This window comes from Acipenser ruthenus, chromosome 23 (assembly GCF_902713425.1).
Source record: "Acipenser ruthenus chromosome 23, fAciRut3.2 maternal haplotype, whole genome shotgun sequence".
In the NCBI taxonomy this organism is placed as follows: Eukaryota; Metazoa; Chordata; class Actinopteri; order Acipenseriformes; family Acipenseridae; genus Acipenser; species Acipenser ruthenus.
The window spans coordinates 18,246,516-18,261,502 of NC_081211.1; the positions used below are offsets into that span (position 1 = coordinate 18,246,516).

Consider the following 14,987-nt stretch of genomic DNA (forward strand, 5'->3'; position numbering starts at 1 on the left):
GCTCCCATTGAAACCTTGAGGAAAATCTCCTTTGTAATATTTTACATTCCCTATTTATTTTGAGCTCTACATTTTTCCTTTACAGGCACTCTTGTTAAAACTGGTCCGTGAATAATGTTAGGACATAACACGTCTGCAGAGATCATGCTTGGAAAACAACGCTTTATTTAATTATTCATAACTTAATGCTTTAAAGAATTGTACATATGAATGCTACCCCAAGCTCCCAAACTGATTTAGTACTGCAAAACTATTAGCCCTGATCATATTTTGCCAATTGTAAAGTTGTTCCAGGAGGAAGTACATATAGTATATGTAGGGTTTGAACTTCTCGGGTTTTATTTTCCAAATCTCTACCTCCATTTAAATGTTAATTAGTAGTTGTTAAGCTGTTTGTGCTTCCTAATAAAGAAAACTACTAATTAAAGACTGGGTTAATTATTATTTTTTCTTTCTTTGCTACAAATCAAGGAGATTTTAAATGATGTACTTGCTATCAGTGTGCACTCCGCACTGGGTATTTCTGTCAGGACAACTCTGTTAAATTAGTGAAAATGACAAAAGCACAATGACAAACTAGCCAATTGCAAGAATGAAATGCAATTAGGATCAGCAATGAGCAATTAATGTAATTTGTTACGTCTGTTTGAAATAAAAATTAAGCGAAACTTTATCAGGCTCAGTCAAGATATGAAGGTAAAAACAAATTATACTGTTTTGTGATGAAAAGCTTTTTCTGAGAATAATTAGGAAACAGAATTGTCTCAAAATATGTTAAAAAATAAAACCCGAAAACTTCAAGCCCTAACTATATGGCTTGATGAAGGCACTACACTACTGGACCAGCGTCAAGGGAAAACAGCTAAATTAGTTGACCTAATCACGTCCTTAATTCCGTCACTGTTCTTCAACATGGTTGGAAAAAAATCATTCTGCAATGGAATGGAATGGAGTGAAAAGTAAGATACAAGGGTGCCTACCCCTATAGGTGAAGCCACTAATTATTAACACTGCCAATCATTTCATCACACACAATTGTATCATCAGAGAACATCTAGACAATTGAACAGTTTGCACATATCCATACTGCTGTTAAACATTTAATAACAAAAATGTAAAAGCCTTGGTCTTTCAATTTGGAAAACCAATATGTACGCATAGTCTTCTTTTGCATAAATGAAACCACTAACAAAAAGCAAACCACATTGCACCTTGGATAATACAGGTACTGAAGGTTCAAGTAAGCTGTATTCTGAATAGAGTCAGTGACAATGTTCTTGACTTAGCAGCAATTTTAACTTTAATGGGTTGTACCAGCCACCACTATAACTTGTTTCTGTTCTTCAAACCCTTAAAATCAAGTCAAAATGTACAAAAAGAATTCAGAAACCGAAACATAATCAAATCAGGCGGTTATTCCAGTAACTGCATAATCACATTTGATCACTGTGATGTAGGGGTAAAACTGTTAGCTTTCCTATAGATTTTTTATATACACCTTCCTAAAAACAGCTGGAAATGGAGCCCCATACCTGTCATCACTTATATGAAAAAATGTCAATATCATTGGTATCAATTTAAAATAATACAGCCACCAAACATAACCATCTCCAAACCAAGTTATCCATTCAATAAAGTATAATCATTTCAACTGTTTAACAATATTACAACAGTGTAAGTGTTGGATAGCTTTACAAAGCTTTTTCTTATTTTTTTTTTTTTTAAGAAAAAAATAATGTTCCTATGTATTATGATAACTATGCATGGAATAACAAAGTATACTCTTTCAAACTCTTTGTATGTCATGAAACAACTTCAGCAGCTTTGTGTTCAAAAAATAAATCCCAAACTTGCTGTCTATCTCTGCTGTCATCACAGCAAATATATAGTCTTTCACTTTTTTCATTAGTCTTATTGGGTGTTTTGGGTCGTGTCTTCTTTTGGGCTTGGTCCTTCAGCATTGAGGACTTCAGTAGGGAGGTTCCTGGTCTCTGCAATTAGCCTTTTCACCCCCACCATCCATTGGCTGACTTCATTGACATAGTCCACTATCAGGGAGCGATGAGTCTCATCAGCAGAGTCCCAGTTCTGTTTTTTCAATTCTGTAAAACACAAAACACAAGGAATAGTGTACACCTAACTTTGGGGGTGCTGGGTTTTGACTGTCTAACGGATGGATCTCAAGACAAATGTCTCAGTGAGCTCAACATTATGGCTGTATTGAAGAATCACATTTAAGGTTTTAATGGACTGTAAGGACAATATGTACTCTAAAGCAAGTGCAGTCACAGCATATTGATGTTGTGTACAGTTTTAATTAGCAAAAAACTACTGAAGCGTTGTCTTAGTGTAGTTCCTACAATTTAGTCAACTTTTTAGTAAAAAAAAAAATCAGAACCCCTAAATATGCTGTACAGCTTTGCTCTCATGGCTTGGGTATTTGATTTGTTATTTTAAGAGAAATCATTTTGGCATCAGAATTTTCAGAATTTTAAGCCCACTTAACCTCTAAAACAAAAAGGTCTGAAACCGTTGGACAGCTCTTGGTTAAACAGTTCTCCAGAGGGAAGTAAAATACAATTGTGTCCTATGTAACTATGCAAAGATAACTTTTGCTAAAGCAAGTTTTATCACAATTGAATAAGGGGGTTTCTATTGAAGACTCTAAAGTGTGGGAATATGTATGGGTGCCCTGCACCCATACACTGGATTCAAGTATTCCAGCAAAAGATGTTGATAAAATGTAGTGGTTATGAAATGCACTCCTTTTACCTTGTGCCAGATAGTACATTCTCTTCTTTACAGGAGACGATAGCTTTCCACTGATCCACATCTCTTGGAACAGGGTCAGCCGTTTACTAACTTCATCACAAACCTGCCTCTGAAAAACCAAATGACAGGTGCATTAAAAAAGAGTCTTCCTGCATGCAATGGTTTAAAAGCCTTTAATATATGCACTAATGCACTATTATTATAATAATAATAATAACAACAACATTAGTAATAAAACAAATTTGAATGAGATGGATGCAGTAATTGTATCAATTAAATACAATCGCTTGACTGCCCTAATGCATTAAAATAGGGCCTAACCTGTCACCTGTATTAAATACAAAATTAGAAAGAGAATATGTCTGTGTTTTAAGCATACAAAAGGGAAGATAAGAGGAGCTCCTTTAATGGTTACCTTGACTGTCGTCCTGCAGGCTGTCAGTGCCCAGTCCAGTAACCCCATCACATCCTCTATACTGGCCTCACACTCTGTATGAGCCGAGGCCGACAGGGCTGTGGAGTCCACTGCAGATAGCCTGCGGGCGGGCAGCACCACTGTGGATGGAGGTGGAGCCAGTGGCAAAGTAGGAGACAAAGGTTTGGCAGGCAGTGGGGCTCCACTCGGCAAAGAAACTTAAACAGAGCAGATATAACAACCATGAAAAATCTGTGAAAAACATGAAGTATTCACCTGCTCAATTAAAAAAAAAAATCACAAGCATTGTAGGGTTCTATTTCAATTTGAAGAAAAAAAGCTGCATTACAAAGACTATTTCGCCTCTCCATTAGTCTTGTTTCATTTCTTTAGATAAATGGATACTTCCAAGATTAAAGAAAGCTTTTAATCCATTTTTTTAAATTATTATTACTGCTTTTATAGAATTAAAACAATATGACAAATACGTTACAGTTACAAAACTAAAAATAAACCAGTTACGTATCACATTTAAGGTCTTTTATATCATAAGGTTGTTTATTTTTTAATTCGTAGTTTGTTGGTTGTTTTTTACTTTTGGAAAAATTAAGAAATATACACTTGTGTCGAAAAAAAAAAAAAAACCCCTTTAAAAGCTGTATCATTTTCTAGCCTTACCGAGAGGCTAATATGTAAAACAACACTTACCTTGGGACCCGTCCAGTTGAGGCGGGGGAACTCGTTTATTTAAGAAATTGCGCTTCTGTACCCCTTGTGCTTGTGTCTGCAGGCCATAGGAAAACTGTGGAGGGTCATTCCAGCCCTTTTCCTGATTACCTAGTAATACAAAAAGAACAATGATGTCCAATATCTCCTTAAAACAAAGCCTTTCTATGCCCATCATGTAGTTCAAACCACAAGAATCCAACCCAGTTCCTCCAGCCCATCCTAAAAGCATGGTCCTTACAGTTTTAAAAACAGTTTAGAAATAAGAGATATAGGATTACTCTATATCAGCTCTAGGCTTCTAAAAATGTTACAGTGTACAAAAACAATTTCAGTATTAAGATAACTATAGGGTGTGTGCTGTAACCTTATTGTGCGCCAGGGCAGATATGCCTGCATACTTGCCAATTACTGTACCTTGTCGCAAGCATTATCAGAAGTGGAAACTTGAGTGCATGCAGCTACTGCTACATTTAGAGATTGTAAACTAATAGGATATCTGATTAGGATAGTAAACAATGGAAGAATTAAATGCCACCCAATAATCTTATTTTTGTACAGTATTGAACGTGATTGTGCGACATTGTACTTTTACTTATAAACTTACAAAGTCAAGTAAGTGATCTTTATTTTTAAATAAATCTGTGTGCCAGCGCAAAACACTGCGCTATGACTTCAGCCCTATTAAGCAAAATTCTGATTTGGTCACACAAAAAAAGAAAGGTGGTTTTCAGAACCGCTCTGACTGTGACGTAAGAGCAGCAGTAAACTAACTGCTGTTCCTAAACAGAACTTGTGGTCAGGGGCTCACAGGTTTTTAAAAACACACGTTTTCTAACAGCAAAATTATGTAGGATCTTGCTAAACAGAAAAAAAAAAAATAGTTTGTCAAACCTACTTCATGGTACTTCTGTTTGTGTAGCCTGGTGATTGTTATCAACACATTTAGATGTCCGGGATAGAATATATAATCAGTATGTAAAGCTCCTGATAAAAACAACTTTGATTATACACACTCTGTACAGTTTTCGGATTGTCTGACTTAAACAAGTAGCACAATCATAGCACACAGAAGTCTGTATATGTTTACATGTGTATACTGCATACCGGTATGTTTTTAATTAATAATATATCTTAGATTGTACTGTCTTTATACTGTATTGAATAAATGATTGTCCCTAGAAACAATTTTTACGATCAAATACGTTATCGCCATAGCTCCTAACATTTCACCAATGTTATGTTCGTATTTAACACGCTTTACACTGTCCAGGTAAACTGTAAATACATCGAAAGCGTTGGTTCATAACTGGAACTTATGTTTGAATCGACGTAAAAATAAAAAGTCTGAACACAAATAGTTGGTCTGTCAACCGATTAAAAGAAAATATGCACGAGAAACAATATCAAAAAATTCGGCAAGCAACAGCACATTTTACAAAAATTCATATATCTACATCAATAAACTTTTTTTTTTTTTCACTTAATACATTTTATTTGAAAAGTGTTTTCTTTGTAATTTTTTTTTGGCATTACCTGGTTTCACGTACGACTCTGCCATGGTGCTCCCTGCCAAATCACAACTCAACTTTCATTTCCGGGTTCTGCACTGGTAAAACCCCATTGGCAGACGAAGTGCATGTTATGAAGACGAGCATAGGCTGTGACTTTACAGCCTGCTGATTGGTTGTTCGAAGAGGAAGTAAACAATAATTCCTTTTAACATGTGTAATGGAACGATTCAATAATATAGAACCCATAAGACAAAGCATATACTATATATATATATATATATATATATATATATATATATATATATATATATATATATATATATATATGACGGTAGTAAGTTACCTTCTTTGTGAAACACACCATTCCTTCCACGTCACTCCAGATGACATGTCACTATTTTCGTTGTGATTTGTTATTATGGAATGTTGCCAGACCTACCTCACTCCATTTTGAATGAATATATATATATATATATATATATATATATATATATATATATATATATATATATATATATATATATATATATATATGTTGCATGTATCAATACATGGGATCTGAAAAAGAGGCTACCCAAAATGTAATGGATGTCATATTTGTTTTTAATACAGGATTTTACATAAGAAAGAAAACAAACTACTGAACATGATCTCAAAGGCATTAAATTCTCAGATCTTCAAAACAAATCATTTAAAGGAAACTGATTGTGTATTTTATTTAGGTGTCTCAAACGCACCAAATAAACAAAAATCGAGATCCCAGTAGTACTGATAATAAAAAGTATTTATTGTCAATTTCGTGATCGTGAATCACACACATTCTCTACACTTTGGTACCATAATTGAAACAATCATGGTGACTCAATTAATAATAATAATAATAAAATATAAACTTGAGCCAGAACATTGGCCTAAGCAAGACCTGGAAATACCAATAGTGATGGCCAAATCAGGGCTGACCTGAAGTTAACAATTTAACCACGAAAAAAACATGGTTTGGTCTAAACATGATAGAAATATTTAACACCATATAAGCCAGCTGATGTGTGATGTTAAATGTTAAATATACAACATCAACAACCATTACACAACATTAAATATTCACCAATCAGAAAGAACATGTGTTTCCAGACCCAAGCGATAGAAAGAAGCCTTCACATGGGCCACATACAACAAAATAATAACAATGGACAGTATGTTGGCAGGGTCTATTGTCTTTGACTCAGAGACCCCTCCTTAGGAGGGCACAGTATATGGCACTGTCAGCAACCGTTTTTAAGGGGAGTACATGCTCAGTAAGGCTTGGGCAATTGTAATACACCTATTCATAAATGTGTCTTTTAGCTCTTATTTAGTTAAATAATGTTCATAATTCAGAAACCCATGCCCACCACATAATATCCAGTTTTCAGCTGAATTTTAAACTTTTGTAATTGTATTTCATCAATCTGATGCTGATGGTTTGAGCAGCTGGCACACTGTGCAGTAACTGGCCTCTCCTCAAAGTACAGTAAAGAGCTGCTGGAATTGCAGAGTAAGCTGGCTCTCACTTAATAATTCATGCATGATGATATTAGACAACAGCGTTTTCTCTGCACACTTTTCCTTAGGTTGGAGATTATGCTGTTTTTTATGAGTTAAAAAAGATCTTCCTCCAGTGCACAGTTTGATCCAGTTTTTTTTCTAAATGAAATAATTCATTTTCCAAAACCAGTAAGAAACAAATCAGATTTACAAAGCAGTCCTGTAATAAAAAATAAAAAAACCTCAGCTGTTTATTTTGAGTTTTAAAACATTAAAAATGCTCTTTTCCATAATGTATAACAGTGTTTTAGTCCCCAGATCACATTAGATTTAATAAAGGTTTAACAAAGTTTGACATGCAATAAACAGGGACAACATGTTTTATGCATGTTTTATAACGGCCACAAATGGAACCTTCAATAGTACTACTGCAGTGCTAGTGCAGTGCTAAGAAATGCGTATTCAATCAAAACATGATGTGTCATTTACGACCCTATGAGTTAAGCAATAAGGCAGAGATTTGGATCTGTGTGTTTTGTCTTCCCCTTATCACCTGTCCTACATGAAAAACACAGGCATTTTAGAGTACAGCAGAAAACTACAATTCCCCTCATAATGAAATGCCATATGTGTATGGGTAGCAAGGGGGTTCTCCATATGGGTTGTCCTATATTTGATACAATTGGTTGCAGTTCAATACAAATGAATGTCAGACAATCATATGCCACAGAATTTGTTTAAGTTTATCTCTGCCAAAGCATAACAAAAAACCCCCATTGCTGATATTCAGCTGTTGTGGTCTATGTAACTGAAAAAGCGAGAGACCTTTGGAAAATTAAATCAACTGTTGTTTAACCAGACAAAAAAGCAATGTTTGCATTCAAAATACTTTTAGCATGAGTTGTAAACTGGCGCTTAACAATTTTGATCCATTTTAAAATACAAAACAAATAAATGCTGTGTTTTAGGGGTTTGTTTGAAAAAAAAAAGGTTTTATTGTATAGCTATGCTTTTTATCAAAGGAGGTTACATTTATAGGACAGGAAGTTAAGTTTTTTTCCACTCTTTGATGCTCTCAAGTGCTGAGAATTGACTCCCACAGCAACACAAATGAAAATTTCTGCCTTTCAACATGGACAGCAGAATTGTTTTCATTTTCTTTGCTCACCTGCTCTACAAAGGCACCTCAGGTAAGGATTTTAGTTCATTTTTAGTTCAATTTTCCAAGATTTTCAGTTACACTGGTTTGACTTAATATGCACAACCAATCAAAACAACAGAAGCAATGGGGTGTTCTAATCCATTTGCATACTGCCGTAACTTTGTATTTAAAATAGTGTGGGTTACTATAGCTAAGACACAATGGTTAGTGTAAAAACAATAAAAAAAAAAAAAAAATTTTTTATAGGACCAGGAACTGACAGTTAATTTACAAATTGAATCTAAAACTAGGACGTTTAATCTTAAAAGATGCAAACCCTCTTTGTTTTTATAGTTCGGATTAAGCCCATGTATTTATGCATTCGTTACTTTTGAACAGGTGATTCCCTAATCCATTCACTCAGAGGATCTTCCGTTCTTCTACCATGCAAAGGAAAGGATTTTTGGAAACCAGACTCTGATGCAGGGGTTTCGTGGCACCATTGCATTCAAAAGAAATGCGAGAAGCTGTTAGTCACCATAACAGCCATGGGAGAGGTGGTAAACCCAGAGAATCAAGAGAGGATAAAAACCCAGCCCAACATGATTCAGACTGCAGATTTCTCCCTTACCATAAGTGACGTCCAGCTCTCTGACGAGGGCTCCTACCAGTGCACACTGTACGATTCCAAAAGCATCAGAATGATCTATACCATCAAACTCAAGGTGCACAGGGGTAAGCTTTCGCTACTTTCAGTCATTTTAAGAAGCTCTTTTATTATACAATACATTAGGCTGGGGCACCTCCCCATTAGAAAGGTTGTTTGGATGATATTAGTGTATTCCCTGAAGGAATCTTTGCAGAACTATTAGCAGTCCTCATAATAACCAGTAATGACATTTTTGGAAGACAAATAAAGCTGTCCTTAGATGGTACTCATTGGTATTATTATTATTATTTATTATTATTTATTTCTTAGCTGACGCCCTTATCCAGGGCGACTTACAATTGTTACAAGATATCACATTATTTTTACATACAATGACCCATTTATACAGTTGGGTTTTTACTGAAGCAATCTAGGTAAAGTACCTTGCTCAAGGGTACAGCAGCAGTGTCCCCACCGGGGATTGAACCCACAACCCTCTGGTCAAGAGTCCAGAGCCCTAACCACTACTCATTACTGTATTGTCAGTTTTATTGGATCATGCTGTTGTGGTTCTGTGGAAGGGTGGTGGGTAATTCACTGACACACAGGAGACACAGATAATTTTGACAGCACCGCACAGGTGCCCAGTTTTATTCATTGGGGCAGTTCCACATCTTGTCCCACAGAGGGCGCTGTTGTCTGTGGTCTGCCTATCAACAATGATAGACAGAGCCACAGAGATACCAGGGGTGGTACCGTAGTAGGTTATACTATAGGCGCACTCGCAGGTGATTAAACAAAAAAAATAAGCAAAAGGGAAAAAGAACCAGGAAAATAAAACACAGTAATCAAAAACTGCAAATTAAAGGTGCTGCTCTCGGCAGCTTCACCCCGACCGTCGCTACCCGCACGGTCCGGGTCTCCGTCCTACTCTCGCCGCTCCCTCAGGCTGCTAAAACAAATACTGATGGGGTCTGCCCACGGTCTTCCCCGCTAACCCTGTTTTCTTTCTTTCTGTCTTTTGTTTTTTTTGGGGTTTTCCTCCCCGGCCGTGTCTTGGACCTGGACCACAGCGTCCGCACGTCCTTCTTTTCTTTCTCTCAAAAGGGCAGACCTGAGGGAACAGCAGAATGTTATTTTATAGGGCTAGCAATCCCCCCAAGACCCGCCTCTCAGCCACTCAGAGAGAAGGAAAGCCCGCACACCCACTCTCCCACCTCTCCATGTCACTGCCATGACTGACAGGCAAATATTGATGGGCTGCTGCCCTCTTCCTGCAGCACTATGAACACATCAGAAGAGTCAGTACAGGTCTCCCCCTGTTACAGGTTCCTGTATGTCAGAATACCTCTATGTAAATGTTGTTTAACTATGGCAGCTAAAACGGCTTGGTCTTGGTGAAAATAATTTGGAAAGGGTTAGCCAGTTTACAAAGCGTTCTAAAGCTCTTTCCAAGAATGAGAAGGATGCATTCTTGGGCAGGCAGAAAAGCATATGAATGTAAAGCATAGACGTTTGTGTGAAAACAAAAACATACAAAATAAATATTTGAAGAACAGCCCAGACCCTCTGTAAACTGCAGGTCACATGTTGTGATTTGTGCACCAACAGTCTTTTGGCTAGAGAATTGTTGTAGAAGCATGAAAGTATGGTAAAGCAAAGGCAACCACGATACATCACTGATAAATATGGTGAGGCATTTTAAAATACATGGTAAAACACAGTTCTATAGTATAAGTATGGGAAACGCTTTTAAAGTACCAAATTACTGTGCCAGTTTACTCATTTTCTCTCTTGATTTTAACAGTATACAAAGAGTGAATAAAACTATTTTGTCTCTGTTTTGGGTTTTTTTTATCCGCACTGTGCAAACAAGAGAAAGGAGGCACTCCCAGCACAGCCAGCGCAGTCAGCACAGCCAGCACAGTGCCTCCCTTCAGCGTGCAGTCCGCTCCTCTCCAGAGTGCTACACCTCTGGGGAAGTGTTCTGTCACAGGCCTCCCATCGCTGCAGCTCACAGTGATTGTCATTGGTGTGTGTGTCACCTTCCTGCTCCTGGGGCCCCTGCTGTTCCTTTACTGCAGGTACAAACTGCTCCTGCAAAGGTGAGGTGTGATTCTTTTATGTTAAGAGTGTGTTGTCAGCTATCAATTGATATTAAATTAGAGTTTCCCAGAAAATTTTTTTTTTCAATCCAGCCATGGGCCAAAAAGACTAGGCTCTTCATTGGCTTGTTCTTTACAGTAATTATGTGATATCATTGCCCTGATTGCATGTGCTTTACTGCACACTGCTATGCTTTATACCACAGTCCCAACAGCAATCATAAAGGTTACTTAACCCTTTAGCAATGTACCTCAACGCAAGGAGAACACAATGTGTTTTGTTCTCCTTGTGTAAATGACCATTCCATTTCTTCTTGCAAGGATTACCAGTTTGAGCAGCAATGATGATGATGTCCAAGACAGCAATCTTATGCCGAGGAGGAACGAAGAACACATCTACACAGAAATCATAGAGAGGAACAACACAAACATCATTGCTAACAGCCTTTCAGGTCAGAGGAAATATTGCTCATTTATTTCTGTCTTTAATTTGATGTCTGTCTGATTTACTATTGCACGTAGAATGAAGAGAAAGATGAGCTCATTATGCAGAAATGGTTTAAGACAGCAGCTACCACAGCCCAGGATCCCAATTCAATTGAATATGCTTGGGATCAGGGGTGAAATTCTCAACAAAAAAGTGCAGGTCCTCATATGCACAGCCGGTATGCAATACATTTATGAATACAAAATAAGCCTTAGAAAATAACTGATAAAATATAACCAAGTCATTATAAACAAAGAAGCTGAAAATACTGAAAGCTTTGTACCCTCTGCATGTATCACTTAGTTATGTACTGTAATATAACACTTAAGTTAAACCTCAAATGATAAATATTAAGACATATTACAGTATGCAGTAACTGCTGTAGAGAGGGAGTTTTGTTTCAAGATATCCTAAAAAAGGGTGGATGTTATACAAAATGTGTATAAAGAAAACAACTGTGCTTTGAACAAATGATACAAAAAGGTCTAAGTCAAATAATACGCGATATTGTTTTTAATGTACCAGGCACTGCTGCAAATCAACACAGATCAACCAAAAAATGACTTGGCCATTTCAATCTCCAGAGTATTCAATGAAATCCTCCCCATACTTTCCAGACCCTGGGTGCTCACCTACAATTGGACCTGGTCATGCTACGTTGATAACCTTGGATTAGAACATGTTTTTTTATTGATTGATTGATTTACAGATTACTTATCCTACAATATGTTCTGTTGTGTTTCAGTGTAGATGAATTATACCATGATCTATTCCAGAAAAAGATTAGTATATTTCAGAAAGAAACAGAATAAAAGTAGAGATCAGTTTTTTTTTGTTTTGTTTTTTTAATCCTTAGCAAATTACACATTTTCATAAAGTAATATCATTACTGTGGTTTACGTATGCCTTTATATGCAAGTGCAAACTGAAATTTAACTTAAATGTACTGTAGAAAAGGGGGGCATTGTACATTTGCAGTCGTCATAACAGAAAATACTAGCATCACAAAAAACTAAACTTTGATCACTATACTTAACATTTACCTTGCTAGTTGGGCCAGTGTTTGGAAAACGTAAAAGCACACCTGCATCTGTATCCCGATTCTGACTCGCTTGCCAAATCTGAAGCAGCACTTTACTTTGTTGATCCTGTTTTTTTATGTTAATCCCTACTGTCCCACACATCACTTTCCATTTTATAAATTGGTGCAAGACAAAGCACATTGTGATAATTATTTCTAATACTTATCAACTGTGTAATTTATGGCGGAAACTAACGTGAATTGTTGCCTTCAAATTCATGCGCAGCAATGGTCATTCGAATATTCAGATAGTTTCTCCAAACTTAAGAAAATAATAATTACTTCATGTCGCTGTTTTCACATCTCACTGCTAAAGTCTTCTCTCATTGATCAACCAATGAGCACTGACACGAATCTAATCAGAATGAAAGCTCGGCCAATCAACATGCAGTGATTATACTGACTTTAATGGTGGCCAATAGCAGCTAAGAGACAGATAAGCAGTTTTAGGAAACAGAATGCAAGCAGCATGAACTGTGCTAAATGAAAGCACATTTGAAAAATGTTGTGCTAGTGTGAATGAACGGAATGCAAGCACGTTGGATGAAAAGCAGATAAAATAGGTCCCAGTAACCAGTACTGGCATTAAAATAAGACCCAGTACAGAGTACCGGTGAGTACCAGCAGAATTTCACCACTGCTTGGGATGAATTTGAATGATGTATTCGTCATCACCATGGTCTGCCTACCTCTCTGTAAAATTATCTGAAATGATTAATGACTGAATGGATTAGCATCCCTTAAGAACCCTTTCAGCACCTTGTGGAATCTATGTCACATCATGTCAAGGTTGTGATCATGACAAACGATGGTCCAAGCCTACCTTGGAACAGGTCCTAATAAAGTGGCCACACAGTGTGTATATATTTATACCGTAATGTGATTGATTTGAGCTCCCTACACATCCAATACTATTGAAATATGCATTGTTACAACATAGTCAAAGGGTTCTAGTACAGTATGTACAGCTGGCCTCTAGGGAAAGCTTTATTTTACCTTTTGTTTTGTAGGTGATGAAAATGAAAGAGAGGACTATGAAAATTTAAGCAGAGCTACTAGGTCAAAAAATGGTAAGCCTAGTAATTTTAAAAATAAACTCTTGAAGGCACCAAGGCCTGTAGTCACTGGCCCATATATCAGTGCATTCCAAATACAAGTATAAAAAATAAAATACAAATAAAAGCTCTTCAACAGAATAAAAGGGGGGGCAGTAATAGGTAATAACAGGTAATGTAAAACCGTGCTAGTACTCCTTAAAGAGAACAACTTATTTTGCTTAACATCAGACATTTTCCATGGTTTAGTTTTCAAAGAGAAGACTAATAATGATCTTTCTTAAAGGTCATTAAATACAGGCCTATACTTCCTGCAGTAGACAGATGGTGTTTGGTTATGAAATGACTATATATACATTCCGATTTATAAGTCAGTTAGCCACAGGAATTTCCACACTGCACTGAGAAGCCGCCTCTTAAGAACATTACAAACGAGAGGAGGCTGTGCGGCCTGTGGTTTGTCTGGATGCTCTTTGTTAGACTCCAAGAATGGAACTGAAAAGAGCGGTCCTACCAGTGCATTCTAAAACCTTATCATAACCTCTTTTGATTTGAGCCTTACACTTTTGACTAGATCAAGCATTCCATTTACCTTTAAATTGCTTCCCCATGTTGTCTTCTCACTGACAGTGATGGCTCTATTATAACACCAACACCTTTCTCTTGGTGGACCTATTTCTAGTTCTATACCTCCCTCTGGTATTTGGATCCTACATTGTTGTGACCAGACTCTAGCCTTGTAAGCATTACGGCATATAGTGCGAAAGACTATTCCTTTATACAACTAGCAGGAAGCTGCCTTTATAGAAATGTTAAAAGACTACCACTGGGAACCTATTTTAAGTGCTTGTACACAATGAGCTCAAAGCCCTGTCTAGAAATAGTCTAGATCTGTATAATGAATGCCAACCTTTTTCTTTTGTTTAGGAATGTTTGCTAGTTAAAGGTCCTCATTTCAGTTGTCTAGAATTTTAATATAAGTACATAAGAACATGAAAAATTACAAACAAGAAGAGGGCCCATGAAAACAAAGAGGACCCATTACTGTCCAGTTTCTAGCAGATGATTAATCCCAGAACTCTGTCTAATGAGTTCTTAAAGGATTTGTAATAGAAAATGTGGCTTGGTACATTTGTTTTGTTTTATTCTTCTTTTAATTTCCATACACCTAAAATGGAACTGGACAATGACAGGAAACAGTGATGCCAAATGTCAAAAGCAAGATTTATCAAAACTCGCTGTTTAAAACCCCAAACTCCCAACTGCTGTTACTGCATACAGCTGTTGTATAACTCTCTATCTAAACCATTGCAAGTGAAATAAAAGTATGATAATTTTCTTCTGTCATTTCAACAGAAGTGTACAGTACCTGCAACCATGGCTTTCTGGAAATAAGTTGAGCCAATAAGAAGAAAGGGTGAATAGGTGTGGAAACAGCTGCTGAGGCAAACCGATTCTTTATATTCAAAACAACTGATGCACAGTATATAGCCAGAGTCCCATTTTCTTTTCTTTATG

General features: G+C 36.7%; 1 protein-coding gene across 1 annotated transcript; it reads right to left on the reverse strand.

Moving 5' to 3' along the window:
* Positions 1-148: 148 nt before the first annotated feature.
* Positions 149-5,533, reverse strand: LOC117413071 (steroid receptor RNA activator 1-like). Its single transcript, XM_034021809.3, has 5 exons — positions 5,450-5,533; positions 3,896-4,024; positions 3,188-3,405; positions 2,773-2,881; positions 149-2,102 (listed from the first exon to the last, which is right to left on the reverse strand). Exons 1-5 carry the CDS (start codon positions 5,472-5,474, stop codon positions 1,912-1,914), a joined length of 672 nt encoding a protein of 223 aa, XP_033877700.1. The 5' UTR covers positions 5,475-5,533; the 3' UTR covers positions 149-1,911.
* Positions 5,534-14,987: the final 9,454 nt, after the last annotated feature.